This window comes from Pseudochaenichthys georgianus, chromosome 16 (assembly GCF_902827115.2).
Source record: "Pseudochaenichthys georgianus chromosome 16, fPseGeo1.2, whole genome shotgun sequence".
NCBI lineage: Eukaryota > Metazoa > Chordata > Actinopteri > Perciformes > Channichthyidae > Pseudochaenichthys > Pseudochaenichthys georgianus.
The window spans coordinates 47,505,341-47,523,221 of NC_047518.2; the positions used below are offsets into that span (position 1 = coordinate 47,505,341).

Genomic DNA, 17,881 nt, shown 5'->3' on the forward strand with positions numbered 1-17,881 from the left:
CTTCTCCATCGAACAGACAGAGAACCAGAGCTGAAACGACAACAACAAGACTGCAGCCAGAACTATCTCCGCCTGTGGCATCCAGAACCAGACAGCATGCTGACGGGCAGAAATCTACGCTCATCAGTCCCTCAGACAGGACCATGAAGTTCCAAGCTGAGCACAAGAGCAAAGTGTGGGAGATGAGAGCAGAATCTGCCCTCCATAAAAACAGCAGAGAGACTGTAAAGGAGGGGATAAAATGCAAAGCAGTGCAAGATGGGGCATGCAGAGGTAACTGGGCCAATGGCTGACAGCGGATGAAGTTACAGCTGATGGACTGAAGAGAACACAGAATCAGAGGAGTTGGCATGGTCGATTAGAAGTGAGGAGGCCGGGGTCACGGCTTGAGAAAACCAGAGGAGGAGAAAAGGAAAACGGGAATGAGTGAGTTTACACATAAACACACTTATTCACAAAACGCACATTTAAAGCATAAATACGTAAAGACAGAAAGATTTATTAAATTAAAAATAGCAGTAAACTATTAGAGTAAAATGAGAACACACTGAGGGTTAAAGGGGGCCACATGACAAAGTACAACCATATTCTTCAATCTTTTCATCAGGTTAACAGAATATTCTTTGACATTTTTATTCACGTGTGAATAAAGTAGTGGGATAGTTTTGGGAACCACTCTATAAGACAAATCTTTATCTGTATGGATAATGTTAAAGGGAGAGCTGGTGCCAAGCCAGATATAGTATTCCAATCTAAATAATTGATTTCACCATTGTAGCATAGTTATTACCATGGGAAATATGAAATGACTTCTGTTTTTAAATCCTTGATAAAGGAGGGAGGAATGGTTGCATGTTCGGACATCCAGGGTTCCACACACTGCTAAAGAGTTTAACATTGGTTTTTAGGTGGACCAGAATGGATGACATGTGGTTGTTATACCATTGTTATCGTGAACAAAACATAAATAAGGACATAGTATCTGCTTGAAGATGAATGGATTTCATATCCTAGAGGGGATTAGTTATTGTGAAGACTCCACAAGGTATCTACTAATGTATTGTAAAGAACTTGAATTGACTTGATAAATAAGTGAAGATAAGAAGATGTATGGACCATAAATTAGTCAAGTGGTAAATAAAAATAGCGGAAAAGAGGGGAACTATTAAAGGGAAGTGAAAAATCAGTCTAATACACACTAAAAAAAAAGGGGGGGGGCATGAAGGAAGTATGCACTGGATTTTTTATTCGTGTGTGAATTTGGTAGTGTTTTAATTTGTTACAGTATTGATCAGTTCAAAGGGAGAGTTTTAGTAACAGCTCTATAAGATCAGATAAATATTTATTTATATAGGTCATGTTGAAGGGAAAGCTGGTTCTAAACAAAATATAGTATTTCAATTTGAGGTACTGGTTTCATGTTCAGACACCCAGAGTTCCACGCACTGTGAAAGAGGGTAACATTGTTCTTTAAGTGCACCAGAATTGAAGATAAATTGATAGAATGAGTTATGGAATAAATAGCAGAGCTTTACAGATCCTAGTAATGTTTTGACACAAGATAGTGATGTACACATGTTTCTGAAATAGATCTATTAGTCATTTTAATACTAATTAGGTGTAAATGAATTGCAGTAATAGTAATAGTACAATAAGGAAGTGACATTTTTTTGGCTAGACACTTTTCAGGGAATGTGGGAAACAGCAAGGAGGGGTTGGAGATATCTTGAACATTATAGTTGTAATTGTGAATTAATAAATGATGGCGCTCCATATATACAGATTTGTATAGACGGAGGATGCTGGCCTGTGCTGGAACATCAAAGTCTCTGCAGAGCACAACACATGGCCAAAAAGACTGAGACCAACTGACCGACAGGGTAACTTGGGAAGGCACTGTCAATGACTGACTCTGCGGTGAACCTGACCAAACCTGACTTTACAACCTGACAGTGTGAGTGTGTGTATGTCTGCACCTGATCAGTGCAACTGCATGATTTGAAACGATGACTAATCAAGCATGTTTTGGACTAACACATTATTTTTGTGTGATAATAATGTGTGAAATGAGAGCTTTCCTAACATTGCACAAAAGGGGAAACCGTATCTAATCTGGTTGATGATGTTTCACTCCCACAGGAGGTGGCGGTTTGCAGAATGTGAAACTCAAACTAGGAAATTTGGAATTCTGTTTCTTTTAGGACTGAATGATGGAGAGAAACACTCTCAAGTGTTTACTGGGAAAAATGTTTGGTATTGTCTTATAATCCATTATGACCTGAAGGTTTTCTTCCCATACAGGTTTTTGTTTACACATGAGAGAATGTGTAAAAAAGGGGGAGTGTAAACTTTACAATGTACATTTTTCATTTAGGGACTGAAAGGAACCTGCTGCCCAACTCCATTGTTCAATCTGACCATTGATTGACAGTTTTAGAATTGACCTGCTCCATATTTGGGGATAAGAGGCTGTTTGGTGAATGTTGACATGTCTCTAGTATTGATTGAGTTATAGCAGGTAACACAGGTAGAGAATCAGTGGCCAAGGGGCTACCAGAGAGATGTAAGTCCAGAATGAAATACTGGAGAGGCTGACCGGTGAGTAATGTGTCAACTAATGTTTCAACAGGTATTAAAGTAACTGAGGTTTGAAATGTAGAAAGAACATATTTACAGTTAAGCTAAAACATAGTAATGTAATGAGACACAATGTGATTTGGACAACATCATGTAACTAGTCTGGTAAAGAAGTAAAAGCCATAGACTTTATTGTTTAGGTCATTATGGGGATATACATTTCATCTACATTTAGAAAGACATTTGATGACAGTTGGTGGGAATTCTGTATTCATTTTTCAGTGGGATAATATCTAAGCACTGACGGGTAGAAGCAGTATCACCAGGAAGCCATTCACTTTGTTAGTATTGTGATTTTGGTTGTTTTTGAATCCATAAGATTAGTGTGTTTCTTTACCAGAAACATTAGCAGTTCAAATCATATTTTTAGATTTTTAATGGGATCTCAGGGATTTCATTTAAAAATAAATACAGATGCTTGTCAGAAATTCAGAGCTATTGAAATATGTTATTTAGTTTACCTAAAGATGTTGGGGTTCTTATTTAGTGGGCACAGTCCAAGATTCTGAAGCAGCACAATTAATTTAGAAAACCTGTGCACACACGTCTGTTGTTTTAAGACACCCCACCAACAGGCTCCAAGTTGCCACGCACTGGTGGGTTAAACAGCCGAGGGCCCCAGAGCCCGGAGCGTAGGCTTGAGGGATTTGTATCAGATTTCTCCACACAGGTTGCGGACGCCGAAAGAGGGACCCGAGACGCAGGAGGCTGACTGTCAACCCCAGGCTCTCCGGCCCCGACCGAGTGACCCAGAGGACATCCCGTGCCGTCCGCCTACAAGGAAAGGGGGACAACTGGTACCACTGTGCGGAGCCAGTGTGCGGCGGGGGAAAACACCTGCGAGGACCCTAGACGACATCAGGACGGATCGGGCTCTCATCATGGAGGTCGACTGGGAGGCATCATCATCGGACCGGAGAAGGAAGATCGGGAGGACATCTATTCAGCATCGACTCAGAAGCCGCCGTCAGCAGATCAGAGGGGACAAAGACACGGCAAGCCAGGACGGCACAGGGGACTCCACTCTCCGCTGAAACAGGAGTGTGGGTTAAGTGCAACAAGACGGTGTATGGAGCCAGCCAGGCCTGCCAAGCTATGGGCAGCCTCTACCATGACAGCTGCTTCACCTGCAGCGCCTGTAGTCGAAGGCTGAGAGGGAAGGCGTTCTACTATGACGCAGGAAGGGTTTTCTGTGAAGAGGACTTTCTGTACTCTGGGTTCCAGCAGTCTGCAGACAAGTGCAACGCAGGTGGACATCTAATCATGGACATGCAGGCCGGCAGGCCCTGGGGAAGTCTTACCGCCCCGGTTGCTTCCGCTGCGTCATCTGCAACGAGAGCCTGGACGGAGTGCCCTTCACTGTGGACACTGAGAATAAAAAGTATGGAGACTCAGCAGACAAGGATGCAGTTTTTTGCAAGTGCCTTGTGTAAATTGCACTCTCTTTTTTAAGAGTGCAAAAGAGGGAATTGTAAAGAAATATTTGTATGTATTCAGGTTAGTAAACTATCAAGATGCTTGAAAATGATTTGTGTAGAAAACTGGGCTGGTTTTGGGCCTGGTAACATGTGGTTTTTAGAGGACAAAGGAAGAGGGGGAAGGTGTGGAGTTGACATACAGTCATCTCAGATCCCTGTGATAAGGAAGCTGAGCCACTGGGATTGGGGACTTAAGATGTGGGGTGTTGATGATAATTTGGGCAGCCAATCACTGGTCTGGAAGGGAGGCGCAGATAACTCCTCCTTGGGTCAGCGAGGGATATAGACAGAAACCCCGCTGTGTTCGCCTCTTTCTTCTCTGACTGGCTGGCTGGCTGGCTGGCTGGCTGGCTGGCTGGCTGGCTGGCTGGCTGGCTGGCTGGCTGGCTGGCTGGCTGGCTGGCTGGCTGGCTTGCTGGCTGGCTGGCTGGCTGGCTGGCTGGCTGACGTGAGTATCAGGTAAATGTGGGATCCTACAGAACTGTATGTAATTTGTACTGTATTGATTGTACTTGATTGTATTGCATTGTATATTACCATTAAAGTGGATTATTGTTAAACGGTTACTTGTAGGTTCTGGGTTTCCTTCCTGTAAGATAATGGCTCGTGTAGGGACGCGAGGAGATTTTAAGAATGCGGCCTAATTAACATTTATATCTCCTAACAACTCTCAGACAGTATCTAAGACCTGCAAAAATCTAAATTTTCTAGGGGGACGGAGGCCCCCCAAACCCTTCGTGCCATTTCGTCCGCGTGCATTTTTCAGGGCAATCTCTATTGGGCTCAGGGCCATCTGTAAATTAGCTTACCCACAGGGCCATCTCCTAAAATCCTTAATGTCATGCACTTGGACTGTAGACCACTTGGAGTAAAATCCATGTGAAAATTGCTTCTCACTGTTCTCAGGTCAAATATGTATATTTGATTAAAAATGCGATTAATTTCGATTAATTAATTACAAAGCCTCCAATTAATTAGATTAATTTTTTTAATCGAGTCCCGATCCTAGTTATAACATAAATATGTGTTTTGTATCTTCAGGTTGTAAAACGTTATAGACGTAATTTGGAACCAGATTTGGTCCCCGGCGCTGCACTGCGGCTCGGTTAAATGCAGAGGACACATTTAGTTTTAATGTATGCGAGTACTGAGACAATAAATAAATATAAATTGAAATAGTATGCTCTTTCTGCGCTTCTGCTTAACAGCATGTTGTCAGGTGTCTCGGAGCGTGTTATGACATTTTTTTGTAAAAAAAAAAAATCTCTCCGCACCGAATATTGGAATATTCGCTGCTGATTACAACCGAATATCCGGAGCCCGAAAAATGGTATTCGGGACAGCCCTACCAGGAAGGGAGTGGAGCCTGATGGAGACGCTGGGAACAGAAGGTGAGGGGGTGAGAGCTACCAGGAAGGGAGTGGAGTCTGATGGGGACACTGGGAACAGAAGGTGAGGGGGTAAGAGCTACCAGGAAGGCCATTCTTAAGTATTTGAGTGAAACAGGATTGATTGGAAGAATTTAAAACAACGTAAACAACACAATGGTATAATTCCACAAGTGGTGATAGGATGATATGGCGATACACTCTCCTGTACAGTAGGTGGCGGTATGCACCTTAAAGCTGTTTGCAATCCACCAAAAACCGAGAGAAGAAGAAGAAGCAGAAGAAGCAGAAGAACCTGGATCCACTTGGCGTCTCGTCGCTACGGTTCTCTCTCTCTCTCTGTGTTCCTGAGAAAGTGTGTGTGAGCTCCAGCTCTCCTGATCCATCATCTGTGTGTCTGGATAAACCTCCGAATGGACTGTGTGCTCTTTCTTCTGGAGCGTTTACCTCGGACTACAGGAGCTAGCTTAGCATGCTAGCTGGAAACACGTCAGCAACACTAGTCAGATTGAGAGTTTGATGCAGAGAGAAACGGTGTGTTTAACGGAGTCTGCAGGAAAAGGTGATCTAGGAAACATGAGTAAAGTCCAAATGCTGCTGTCGTTGAAGAAGCAGCGACTCACTGCTGCTAATGAAGAGATATTTGCTCTGTTTGAACAAACAATAGCAGAGCTCGAGGAGGAGCTGTTTCTTTCCAAAGAGGAGAACAAGAGACTCCAGAAACTACTGGACGCTGTTTTACAGCCTCAGCTTCGGATCCACAGAGCAGGTCTGTTCCCTTTACCCTTAATTAACACTTTACACTCTCCAGTAGCACTTTATTATCACATGAATAACACTTTAGACCCTTTATCAGCACTTGCTGCAGGTAGTACATCCTGAAGTAAAAGTACAAACACCACACTGTGAAAATACTCCATTAGCAGTTAAAGTCCTGCATTCATATCTTATTTAAGTAAGAGTATGTAAGTATTATTATACATGTAGTGGAAACTTCTGTGTAGCAATGTTCGAGGAGTCACCGACTCAGGAAGGAGACAAGGTAGAGCAGGAGTTTTGATGTCAGAGCACTGATGATTTATTAAGAGGTACGGCCGGAGAATTCACATCACAAGTCACAGCAGTCACGGTCTGACTGCACGGGTGGTTGCCACGTCAATTCTCGAGCGCCTCTCTCTTGTCAGCCCATTTAACTGGTTTCAGAGAGAGTCGTCAACATGTTTTGATAAGATAGCTTTAGACAGTTGGGCACACTGAGTCACTTGCTTCCGCCACTTATGGCCTCGAAGATGTCATACCTTGGAGTCCACAAACAACAAAGAAGGAAGTGTCCCAGTGCATCCACAACGAAGACCATCTGTGACCTAGTATTGACCGGTCACAGAATGGGAACAATAACATTATTGGCTGAAGCAGCCTGTGTCCTTAAAGGACAGGAACAATAGACGTCAAGGTTGGTCCTGTATGTCACATCTAGGAGTCTGAGATAATTATTTCCCTAACAATACACATGTACTTTATTATAATAATTAAAATGTATTACGGAAGAGCAAACTTACCTAAATAAATATATTTATAAAAATACATAGGCTCCCGTGTATTGATCACTTATTAACACACTGACACGTAATTCACTCATGGAACTACAGGTTGGGGGTATTGTTTCCGCACGGACATATATGTGGTTACCTATTTATATATTGTGTGCCCTCCTGGTTTCTTTCTCTTGTCTTCCTGGGCTGCGACCCAACAACATGTCCGTTTCTGCTGCTCATTAAAGCCAGCTACATACCTTCGATGCACCGCCTCCGACTCCTATCTCCCGGCACTACAACATTGAATAATATGCCATTTAATGTACTGATTTAAATATGACCCATGCATGTGGGCACCAGTTGGTTAAATGTGACATACATTGATACTTTAGTTTAATGTGCTTCTTATTCAACTTTTCTTTTTAAATGTGTAAAAGCAAATAAAAACAAATACTTTGGATTAATTCAAATTGCGGGAGAATAATTCATAAAGAAATCAATGAATAAATATTAGGGACGCTCCGATCGATCGGCCACCAATCGATATCGGCCGATCGATCGGGCTCTCTAAAAATGCCTATCGCGAGAGCCGATCGCATGACGGAAAATTATGACGGAAAATACATGACACTTTTCTCTGTTCTCAAAACCAGCTCGCCAAAAGGGCTTCACCAGTCTGGCAGCATTTTAAGGTGTCCGAAAAGGACAATAAAATAGCGGTATGCAACGTGTGTGAAGCAGAAATCCTGCAGCTCCACCCGCTGTGACGGACCGGTGAGCGGAGCAAACACACACTAAGAGTTAGACCTAACACACTTAGCTTTTTGATCTACCTCTGGAACAAGCTAAACTAGTTACACATATGTTTATTCTTCATTGTCGGGTCACTCATTACTGGATCAGTGAGCTGCATGAGATACTGACAGGTTGTCAGGAGAGAGAGAGGGGGAGAGAGAGAGAGCGCTTCCGCTCATCTCTCCCGTGTTATTATGCAAAGTTAATTTAAACTTGAATAATGTACTTCATTTGAATTTAATAATTATGTTGGTTGTTGTTTTTGTGGAAGCTCCAGTGAATGAGCCCCATTAACAGAGTTTTAAACATCACTTTAAATGGAAGATCTCCATAGGCCCCGCCCACTCGATCGGATCGGCGATCGGTATTGGCCGATACTGATTCCTGCGATTGGCGATCAGCCTAAAATCTCATCAATCAATTATTGCCAACATGTATTTATAATATATTCTGTATAATATACACAGAATATATATATTTTGAGAGAGATATATACACTAGTATTAGACGCAGTCAAAAGTTTGGACAACAGCCGAGAAACCAGCTCGAGTGTGCTAGAATTTGAAAATACACAACCGGAAAAATCTGCCTCTTCCTTCCAGAGCCCCTCCTCCAACACACACAAACACGCACATGACCAATGAGGGCACGAGATAAGTTTGTGCACAGATGGAAGGCTGACAGGCAGGTAGGCCATCCAGTTACTTTAGCCGGCTCAGATGATTGGTCGTGCTTTTTACAGCGCCATGGCTTCCACAGATGATGTTTTATGATTTTTTTGTCAAAGCACTTAAGATATTCATTGCTATCGGGATGTTAAAAGCATTCCATGGAATATAACAAAGTATATCTCGAGTCGTTTTCTCAAACTTACCTACCCCACCTTTAACTTGAAATATCTAGTTAACAAAAAAGTGTTAACAAATCCAGAATATGATTTATATTTTGCTGGCTACTGCAGAATGCTGTGGTAGCCATGCTGGTTAAGGGTGCCTTGAACTAAATCACCAACAGTGACACCAGTAAAGCCCCCCCCCCCACCATCTCACCCCCTCCTCCAAGCTTCACGGTGGGAACCACTCATTCAGAAACCATCCGCTCACCTTCTCTGCATCTGCAGTAAAGCCCTTTGATCTTTGCAGCAATTGAACGTTGAAGGCCTGATTCACGCAGTCTCCTCTGAACAGTGGATGTTGAGATTGTCTGCTACTTGAGCTCTGTGATCATTTAAGTGGGCTCTAATCTGAGGTGCTTTAATTTGCGGTTTCTGAGGCTGGTAACTCTGATGTGTTTATCCTCTGAGCAGAGGTAACTCTTGCTCTTCCTTCCCGGGGGGGTCCTCATGAGAGCCAGTCTCATCATAGCGTTCCATGGTTTTTGCGACTGCACTTGAGGATACATTCAAAGTTCTTGACATTTTCCGGATCGACTGGCCTTCATTTCTTAAAGTGATGATGGACGTTCGCTTCTCTTTACTGAGTTGAGTCGTTCTTGCTATAATATGGATTACAACAGCAGTCAAATAGGGCTTTCCACTGTGCACTAACTCTCCCTCTGCACAACACAACTGATGGTCTCAAACACATGCAGAAGGCAAGTCATTCCACACATTGTCTCTTGACAAGGCACACGTGTTAATTAAAAACCATTCCAGGTGACGACCTCATGAAGCTGACTGAGAGAAGCCAAGAGTGAGCAAAGCTGTCATCAAGGCAAAAGGGGCTACTTTGAAGAATCTAAAATAAAAATCATGTTCTTGATTTTTTTATATTTTTTTGTTAACTAGATAATTCCATATGTGTTCTTTCATAGTTGTGATGTCTTCAGTTTTAATCTACAAATTAAAATAAACAAAAAACATTGAATGAGAAGGTGTCCAAACTTTTGACAGGTACTGCATATAAAAAAACACACATATTTGAACATTTAGCAGGTTCCCTCATCCATAATCATTTATACAAGCGCAACTTTGAACATGTGCAGCAGTAAAATGCAACATACAAAATAATCAAGAAACAACATCAATTAAACACTGACAGGGAACATGTTACTGCACCATCATTACTGTTACATAAGAAGGTGCCGTCAAATGTTCTGTTAATACTTTTACATAAATAAGGTTTGAATGCAGGATTTTAATTTGTAACGGGGTATTTTCTAGGGATGTCCCGATCTCATTTTTTAGCTTCCGATTCGGATATTTTCATATAGGATCCCGATATTTCCCGATACCGGTTTTCTGATACCGATTTCCGATATCACTTTTTGTGTTTGCAAACATTATTTAATTTCATTTACATTAAGAAATAGACCGGCACCCAAGCTGTGCTCAATAGCTTTTACTCTCTCACTATCACAAATAAGAGCATTTTTTTTGCAACAATAATAACAAAAATCTGAGCTTTCAATTCCCTTTATTCTGTTAAATAGGACTTTGGTTGTTCAAGTTGCCAGTAGTTAGAAACTATAGTATGAACATTCTGCAGGTAAACTTTACTACTAAGTACCCTTTACAACTCAAAAGGTTACTGATTTAACAGCAGTAAATACAAGTAAGCTTCACTAAACTTTACTTCTTGGAAGTAAGTAACCATAACTTAAAAATCTTTGCATTAATTGTACACATAAAGTAAACATAACATAACGTACACAAAGTTTTGGTTACTTATTAAAGAGTTTCCAATCTTTTTTCAAGTAAACTGAACTTATTATTGTTCACAGTGTGGGTAATTAAGGGATCTCAGAGACATGTAATCACTAAACTTAAACATAAACATTTTTACAGTGTAATAGAGCTCCTTATTTCCTCCATCTTAATCTACTGCACTGACTTCTTCAAAGTGTAGTGCAGGTTTTTTTAATGAAAACCAACACCTGCACCTTATCGGCTGTCAACCGGTTCCTTTTTTCATCAAGGACATTTGACACTGCACTAAACAGTCTCTCACTGTCCACCGATGTACAAGGTGCACAAAGAAACTTCATGGCTGTATCAGCCAGTGCGGGTCGCTGTGTAGCATGTGCCCGCCAGTAGTGTAGAGGATTCTCTGACCTTGGGATGGTTTGTTCAGCCAGGTAGGCCTCCACCTGAGTGACGACTGCTGACGTACTCACAGGCCTCGACTCCACCACATTCCCCTCCAAGATCTCGTCATATAGACTGACAAAGCTGCTGTTTGCAGCTGCACAGCCTACACCGCCTCGACGTGGTGACTTTCTTGGAGGCTCTTCTGCAGACACCTCACTGCCAGCCTTCCTCTTTCTCTCCATGATCTCCACCTCTCTAATGAGAGCCTCCTTGGCAAGCTCCTGGTGGTCTGGACTTGTGAAGAATCTGAAAATGGATAGAATTTCATTTAGTGAAAAAGGATTATTTGTTTCCTAACATATTTTGTCGTTCCCTTAGCATATCAAAGTTATTGTTGTCAATGTCAGAACAACATTTGGAACATTTATTTTGATGTTATTTGATAATTAATAATCAAGTGGTGAATTGATTAGGCCTGAGCAATTATATATCGCAAAAGAAGTTTTGAATCAAACAGGACTTGCCATCTTTGTATCTTGGGTCAACCAATGTAGCAACGGAGTAGATTGGTTCAGTCTCAGCGTAGTCGAAGCGCTCAGTGACAGCCTCAAGAAGTGTTCTCTTCATAGTCTTGATTCCAGCATCTGTGCTCTCTTCACGGGAAAGATGACGCTTGAGGACAGTTATTGCAGGGATCACATCCGCGGCACTTGCAGTCGCAGCACTCGCTGCCCTCGTCAGCTCTTCAAATGGACTCAAGACCACAACTGCCTTCTCCATAAGCGCCCATTGGTTGGCACTTGGCAGAGGGCATTCATGGAAGGTCGTGGTCCGCTGCATAGACACTGAGCGGCCTCTTTTGCTGAAGAAGGCTCTGCAAAATAAGTAAATAAATGTTAGTTTAACATTCATGTGTAAAATACAAGTAGAACTATATACCTCACATCTAAATGTATTTATTTAGGCTGATTCACATGTAAAAAAAAAATCTATTCATTCTTTGCATTCATTCCTTCCATCCATATAGCCTACCAGCATCATGTACTGAGTACTGTTCCATCTGACTGACACGTCCTGCTGGAGTCGTTGTGTTGGCATGTGCAGGTCTTTCTGTAAAGTAATAATAATGATAATAATTAAAATAAATCAGCTGTGTGTATCGCTTTTCTAGTAGGCCACTCAAAATGCTTCTATATTTAGGTTAATTATTTGTTGGCTAACATCCTTTCAACACTAGTGTAGCCTAATGATGGATTGCTTTACAATGACATGACAGGGAGGGGGGAAAGTGCAATTACTAAAAATATAACATAGCACTACTACTACTACTACTACTACTACTACTACTAATAATACAATTATAACCACCTGAATTTCTTCGAGGATGGAGTAGGCCTTTGGGGAATGCTTAAAATGACCCACAAGCTTCCGTGCGTTGGCGACAGCATCGATGATGCTTCGCTGGGCGAGAAGGCCTTGGATGACCACGAGTTGGAGTGTGTGTGCGAAACAGCCCAGGCTCTGCACCCCCATGTCTGCAAATGCCTACAGTCGAGAGATTGGGAGAGAGGATGATGGCGAGAGATAGATGAATATCAATAGCCTATTGATACTGGTCAGTGAGGCAAATAAGCAGTCGATGTCACAATAGTATCAAATAGAGCGCAGCCATCTGCTGGTTGCAAAACTGATAGTGTATGTAAGTCAATGAGAGGTAATGTCTTTACCTCTCATTGACTTACATACATTTCCGGACTTTCCTTAACTTATTAAACACACCTCGGGAAATTTCCATAACATTTGTGAGTAATTTATACACTATGGTCCACCATCTGCATGATACCTCCAAACCATTATGATCTGATGAGACTTTTGAGATTTTAACATCTCAAAAGTTGCACTGAATATTTTTCCTGCTGATAGGTAGCCTCTCAAAACTAGCTGTTTTGTCATTAATATGGTAGGCTACTTCCAAGTCTAACAAACGTATTGAAAGCCTGTAGTCTTAGATAAGACATAAAACAGGATATTAATGTTTTTTTAATTCTTTGCTGTCGCAATAACAACTAGTGCTAGGGGCTAAGCTGACGAGATTTAGCTGACAACAAGCTAGGCTAACTTTTCTGCTAGCCTGTTGACGTGGTTGCTGTCTAAAAGACACGTTATCTTGTGCAAAGTAAAACTGGAGTCTATCCAGTGGGCGGTCAGACTGAGGAGCGACATCGGGGCTACACCTGAACTCCACAGGTCTGTGGTGAGGGCGATTGAGGTAGCCTACTTTAGGTGCCGCTGCACTTGTTCACGCACCTTGGTGTGCAGGGCTGGGATGCCTTTTTCAGCAATGTAATGGCGGGATGGCATCCCATAGCGCGGCTCCAAATAATTTATTAGACGACAAAAAACTGAGTTTTCCACAAGTGAAATTGGTTGGTCGTCCTCTGCTATGCACTCCACAATCAGCTCAGTCATCTTGCGAAATCTCTGAGTCTCGAGGAAGTAAATCCTTTCGTTTCAAGCTGTCCCGCAGTGTTTGTTGATGGAGTCCATTAGTCGCAGACGCTCTCGCTTTACAGTAGGCGGCGTGTTCGTCGGGGTGGTGCTTTTTAAGATGTTGTATTAGGTTTGTGGTGTTGTAGGAGACTCTGATAGAACCACCTCGTGAGACTTCCACACCACAGACTTTGCATGTCGCAGTCGGCGACTCACTTCTAGTCATTTTAAAATGGTGCCAAACTGCAGACATTTTAACTAGCTAACGATATGTGTCCGTTCCACTTTTCCAACTCGATAATGGCGGCTGATGCAATAGAACAAGAACGACAAACAACGTAACAATGGAATCATGGGAAATATTAAATATGGATCGGCCATGACATTTAATTGGATCTGCCGATCCTGATCCACCTTAAAACCCAGTATCGGGGGGCGATCCTGGGATCGGGATCGGGACATGTCTAGTATTTTCATTCTATACTGTAGGCGTAGTGTATCTGTGAACGATCCCAAATACAATTCATTGTTTAAATTGCGGCTAGTGCTACGCCAGAAGAAAAAACCCTTTTACATTTTTAACTGGAAGTGGAAAGGGGCTGGGCTACATGAGGTGACTTGAGCCAACAAAAATACACAATAGGTGGGACTAAGAAAGATAATGTGAAAATATAAAAACAAAGGCATTACTTAGGGCTGCAAAATGTCTCCCATTGTAATGGTGATGAGATTTTTAAATGCTAATACTTAACAGTTTGTTCTGACTGTGTTTCCTGTTTCCTGCAGACGTCCAGCAGCTGGTGGGGGTTAAAGAAGAGCTTCTCCCTGACCAGCAAGAGTGGAGCACCAGTCTGGACCAGGAGGACCCAGAGCCCCCCCCACACATTAAGCAGAAACAGGAGGGAGAGCAGCTTCAGGAGCTGGAGGATGCTGATATCACCAAGTCCACTTTCACTCCTGACCCTGTGAAGAGTGAAGATGATGAAGAGAAACCTCAGTCCTCTCAGCCTCATCAAAGACAAACTGAACACATGGAAACAGAAGCTGATGGAGATGACTGTCGAGGACCAGAACCAGCCAGGAACTCAGATACAGAGAGCAGTTTACAACCAAAGACTGAGGACCACACTGAAGACTCTTCTGAACCTGACACTGGAGACTCTTCTGAACCTGACACTGAAGACAGTGCTGAATGGAAAGAGACCAGAGAACCTGCGTCAGGCTCAAACTCATTGAAAAATAGACATGAATCTCTCAGTGATCCACGAAGTAGTGCTGAAAAGAAACCATTCAGCTGCTCAGTCTGTAAGAAAGCTTTTTCAAAGAATAGAAATTTAATGGAACACATGAGAATCCACACAGGAGAGAAACCATTCACCTGCTCAGTCTGTAAGAAAGCTTTTTCACTGAGTGGAAATTTAAAGACACACATGAGAGTCCACACAGGAGAGAAACCATTCAGCTGTACAGTCTGTAAGAAAGCTTTTTCACATAATGGACATTTAAAGACACACATGAGAGTCCACACAGGAGAGATACCACACAGCTGCTCAGTCTGTAAGAAAGCTTTTTCACATGTTGGAAATTTAAAGAGACACATGATAATCCACACAGGAGAGAAACCATTCAGCTGTACAGTCTGTAAGAAAGTTTTTTCACGGAGTGGACATTTAAAGTCACACATGAGAATCCACACAGGAGAGGAAAAATAGATAGATAGAACTGCAAAGTTTGTGACAAAAGATTTAAATGGCGTAATCGTTTAAAAATACCAAGTGTATTTTGTAGTGCTGTGTGCTCTCTGCAGGACGGTGTCTGTACTCAAAGATTGTTGATGAAATGAGAGCTTCCCTCTGTTTTTGTTGTCTAAACCAGTGGTTCTCAAATGGGGGTACGCGGACCCCTAGGGGTACGTTGGAGTACTTCAGGGGGTACGTGAGATTTATTTGTATGATAATAAAAACATTTAAAAAACAATTTTAGGGAAAGTAAGGAAGTTTGAACAGTGTGGGTTTTATATTAACAGAGTTACACATATTTCAAAACACAAAGTGTAATAACTGCAGTGGCCTTCCTGTCACTGAGAATAACAAAGATCCTCAGTGAAACACAAGCCCATGTTTCTCACTAAATTGTAAGTACAACTTATTAAAAAGATCAGCTCAATGCAACTAATGTCGTCTCAGTGTTATTGCATGATGTTAAAATTGGTTTGCCATGAATTTAGCGATGGATTGTAAACATTTGAAATGTAGATTTTAAGTGTTTCTCAGTTACACGGTTGTTGTTTTAATAAATCCGACACCGATGGTGCAGCACTGTGCTGTACCTCTTTATATAGGCATTTATTCCCGAACAAATACTTTTTGTGCTGATCAGGGGGTACTTGGCTGAATCTTTTTGTTAAATGGGGTACATTATTGAAAAAAGTTTGAGAATCACTAGTCTAAACAACGCCAACAGAGCGATACATCTTCTTTCCAGCAGATGGCATACATGTTACATCATGCAGTTCAACTGTCATCGACATATTAATGATTCAAAACAGCAATGTGTGAGATAAGGCTAGTAATTGACTATTTCAACAGAATGTGAAGAGGTTACAGTCTTGAGAACATGTCCAATATGTTTGATTAAATCGACTGAAATGAGCATTCAATGACTCAATTATTCTGAATTACTGTCATTACATCATGGGTTTGCATTGCAATATTAGAACGCATAAAACCCAACTTTATTTCTTCCAAGTTGCGGGTGTTCATTGTTTAGAAGTCCGCTGTGTTTCATCCAAGCTTCCACTGCGTGCTCCGATAATGCTGAAAGTATCTGTTGTATGCTTTACCTGCTCCAGTAACACAAGTGTAAAGTGTTGACTGGAAAGAGACAAGAGATAGTGGATGGATCCAGAGGAGAACCAGAAGATAGTCCGCATAGAGCCGTTCTGAAAAGGATCAGGGATAGAGCTAGAAAAAAAACTCCAAAAACCTGAATAGAGCTAGAAGATAGCAAAGCCAAGAAAGACCCAGACAGGAAGGAGCCAAAAGAGTTTGTATTTTTTATTTTTTAATATTCAAGCTCTTCTCTTAAGATATTAGAACTTCCTATCTCAACATGTATCCTTTTATGCATTAAAATAAAAACCTTACATTTTTGCTACCAATTATTGAGATTGTTCCACAGCTTTATCTTAAATATTTAGACTTTTGTCTTTACATATAGATTACATAGGATGAACAGCACAATCCACTCTGCACTCTTATTATTATTATGTATTTAATATAAAGTGAAATACCCATAAAGTCAGAAAAGAAAAGAGTCTCACTTAAGGAAAAAGGTTCTGAACCAGTGAGAGTTCTTCATTTGCACATAAACATCGTCAAATATTTAAAGTTGTGACCAGAGGCCTGTATTACGAAGCTGGTTCAACCTAACCTGGATATGTTTGAGTTAGCCGGTTGGCCTGATCCAAAACATACGCGCTCTCGCTAAGCGGTACTACGACGCGGGTTATCAAGTGGATCACTCAAGCCAGCCGTGTCCTATCTAGTTGGGTGCGCGTTCACATGAAAGGGGTGGTATCTGGAGCATTCGACCAATCACAGACCTGGAGAAGCGTACTGACAGCGCAGCGTCATACTTCCCGAATGAAAAGTCAACTATAATATTAGTCAAATACGAAGAAGCTAAACTTTAAACATCCATGACTTAAACACTTTATCCAGGATAAAAGCCACATAGCTGCACCTGCAAGGTGAATACAGCTGGGAACAGAAAAAGTGTTTGAATGCGTACATTAACAGGTTTATGATATCACTGCCCCGTCTAAGACACAATCTGACTTTAATTACATGTGACTCTATTGTTTCGTCAACTTAATGTGTTGCTTAAAATAATACTTCTGCAGACAGTTTGTGACACTGTGAGTGTTGCACGGCCAGATACGGCTCAGTGACTCAGATAAGGAGATATATGATTGAAGTGAAGTGATATGCCGCGGACTGTACTTAATGTACTCTGATCCGGTTACTTATGTTGTGGCCGATATGTAAGTAAGCTTTCTTAACGCTAATGTTATAATAGTCAGATTGCTCTGAAGATGGAGGTGATATTCTATTAATTTTCACGTTCACACAGTCAGTTGATTTTTGCCGGCCGTCTTTCCTGCAACGGCAGCTTTTCTGTATTTCCTTTCTCCTGTGACTTGATCACTTTAAACTCTGCACACGGAGCTCTGATTGGTCAGCAGGCAGTGCTTTCACTGAGTTGATCTCTTAGCCTGCAACCTAACTTGCTCCGGGGCAGGTTAGCCACTCAGCATAAGTTACCATGGAGATCTAGCCCGCTAAAAAGAGAACCAGCGTCGTAAGACCGGAAAGCCGGAGTTTTCACTGAAGTTAGCCGGCTAAGCGAAAATCCTGCTTCGTAGTACAGGCCCCAGATGGTGTCGCCCTAATCTGTGTATCTACGGTCCATTTGTTTTTCTTTATTATACAAGATCGCAGAAGAGCATCTGATGCCCCTTTCACACTA

At 41.8% G+C, this 17,881-nt stretch overlaps 1 protein-coding gene across 1 annotated transcript; it reads left to right on the top strand.

The window, feature by feature from the left end:
* Positions 1–5,545: 5,545 nt before the first annotated feature.
* LOC139435430 (zinc finger protein 583-like) lies at positions 5,546–15,942 on the top strand. Its single transcript, XM_071206104.1, has 3 exons — positions 5,546–5,575; positions 6,182–6,272; positions 14,138–15,942. The coding sequence occupies exons 1-3, from the start codon at positions 5,546–5,548 to the stop codon at positions 15,061–15,063; spliced, it is 1,047 nt and encodes a 348-aa protein (XP_071062205.1). The 3' UTR covers positions 15,064–15,942.
* Positions 15,943–17,881: the final 1,939 nt, after the last annotated feature.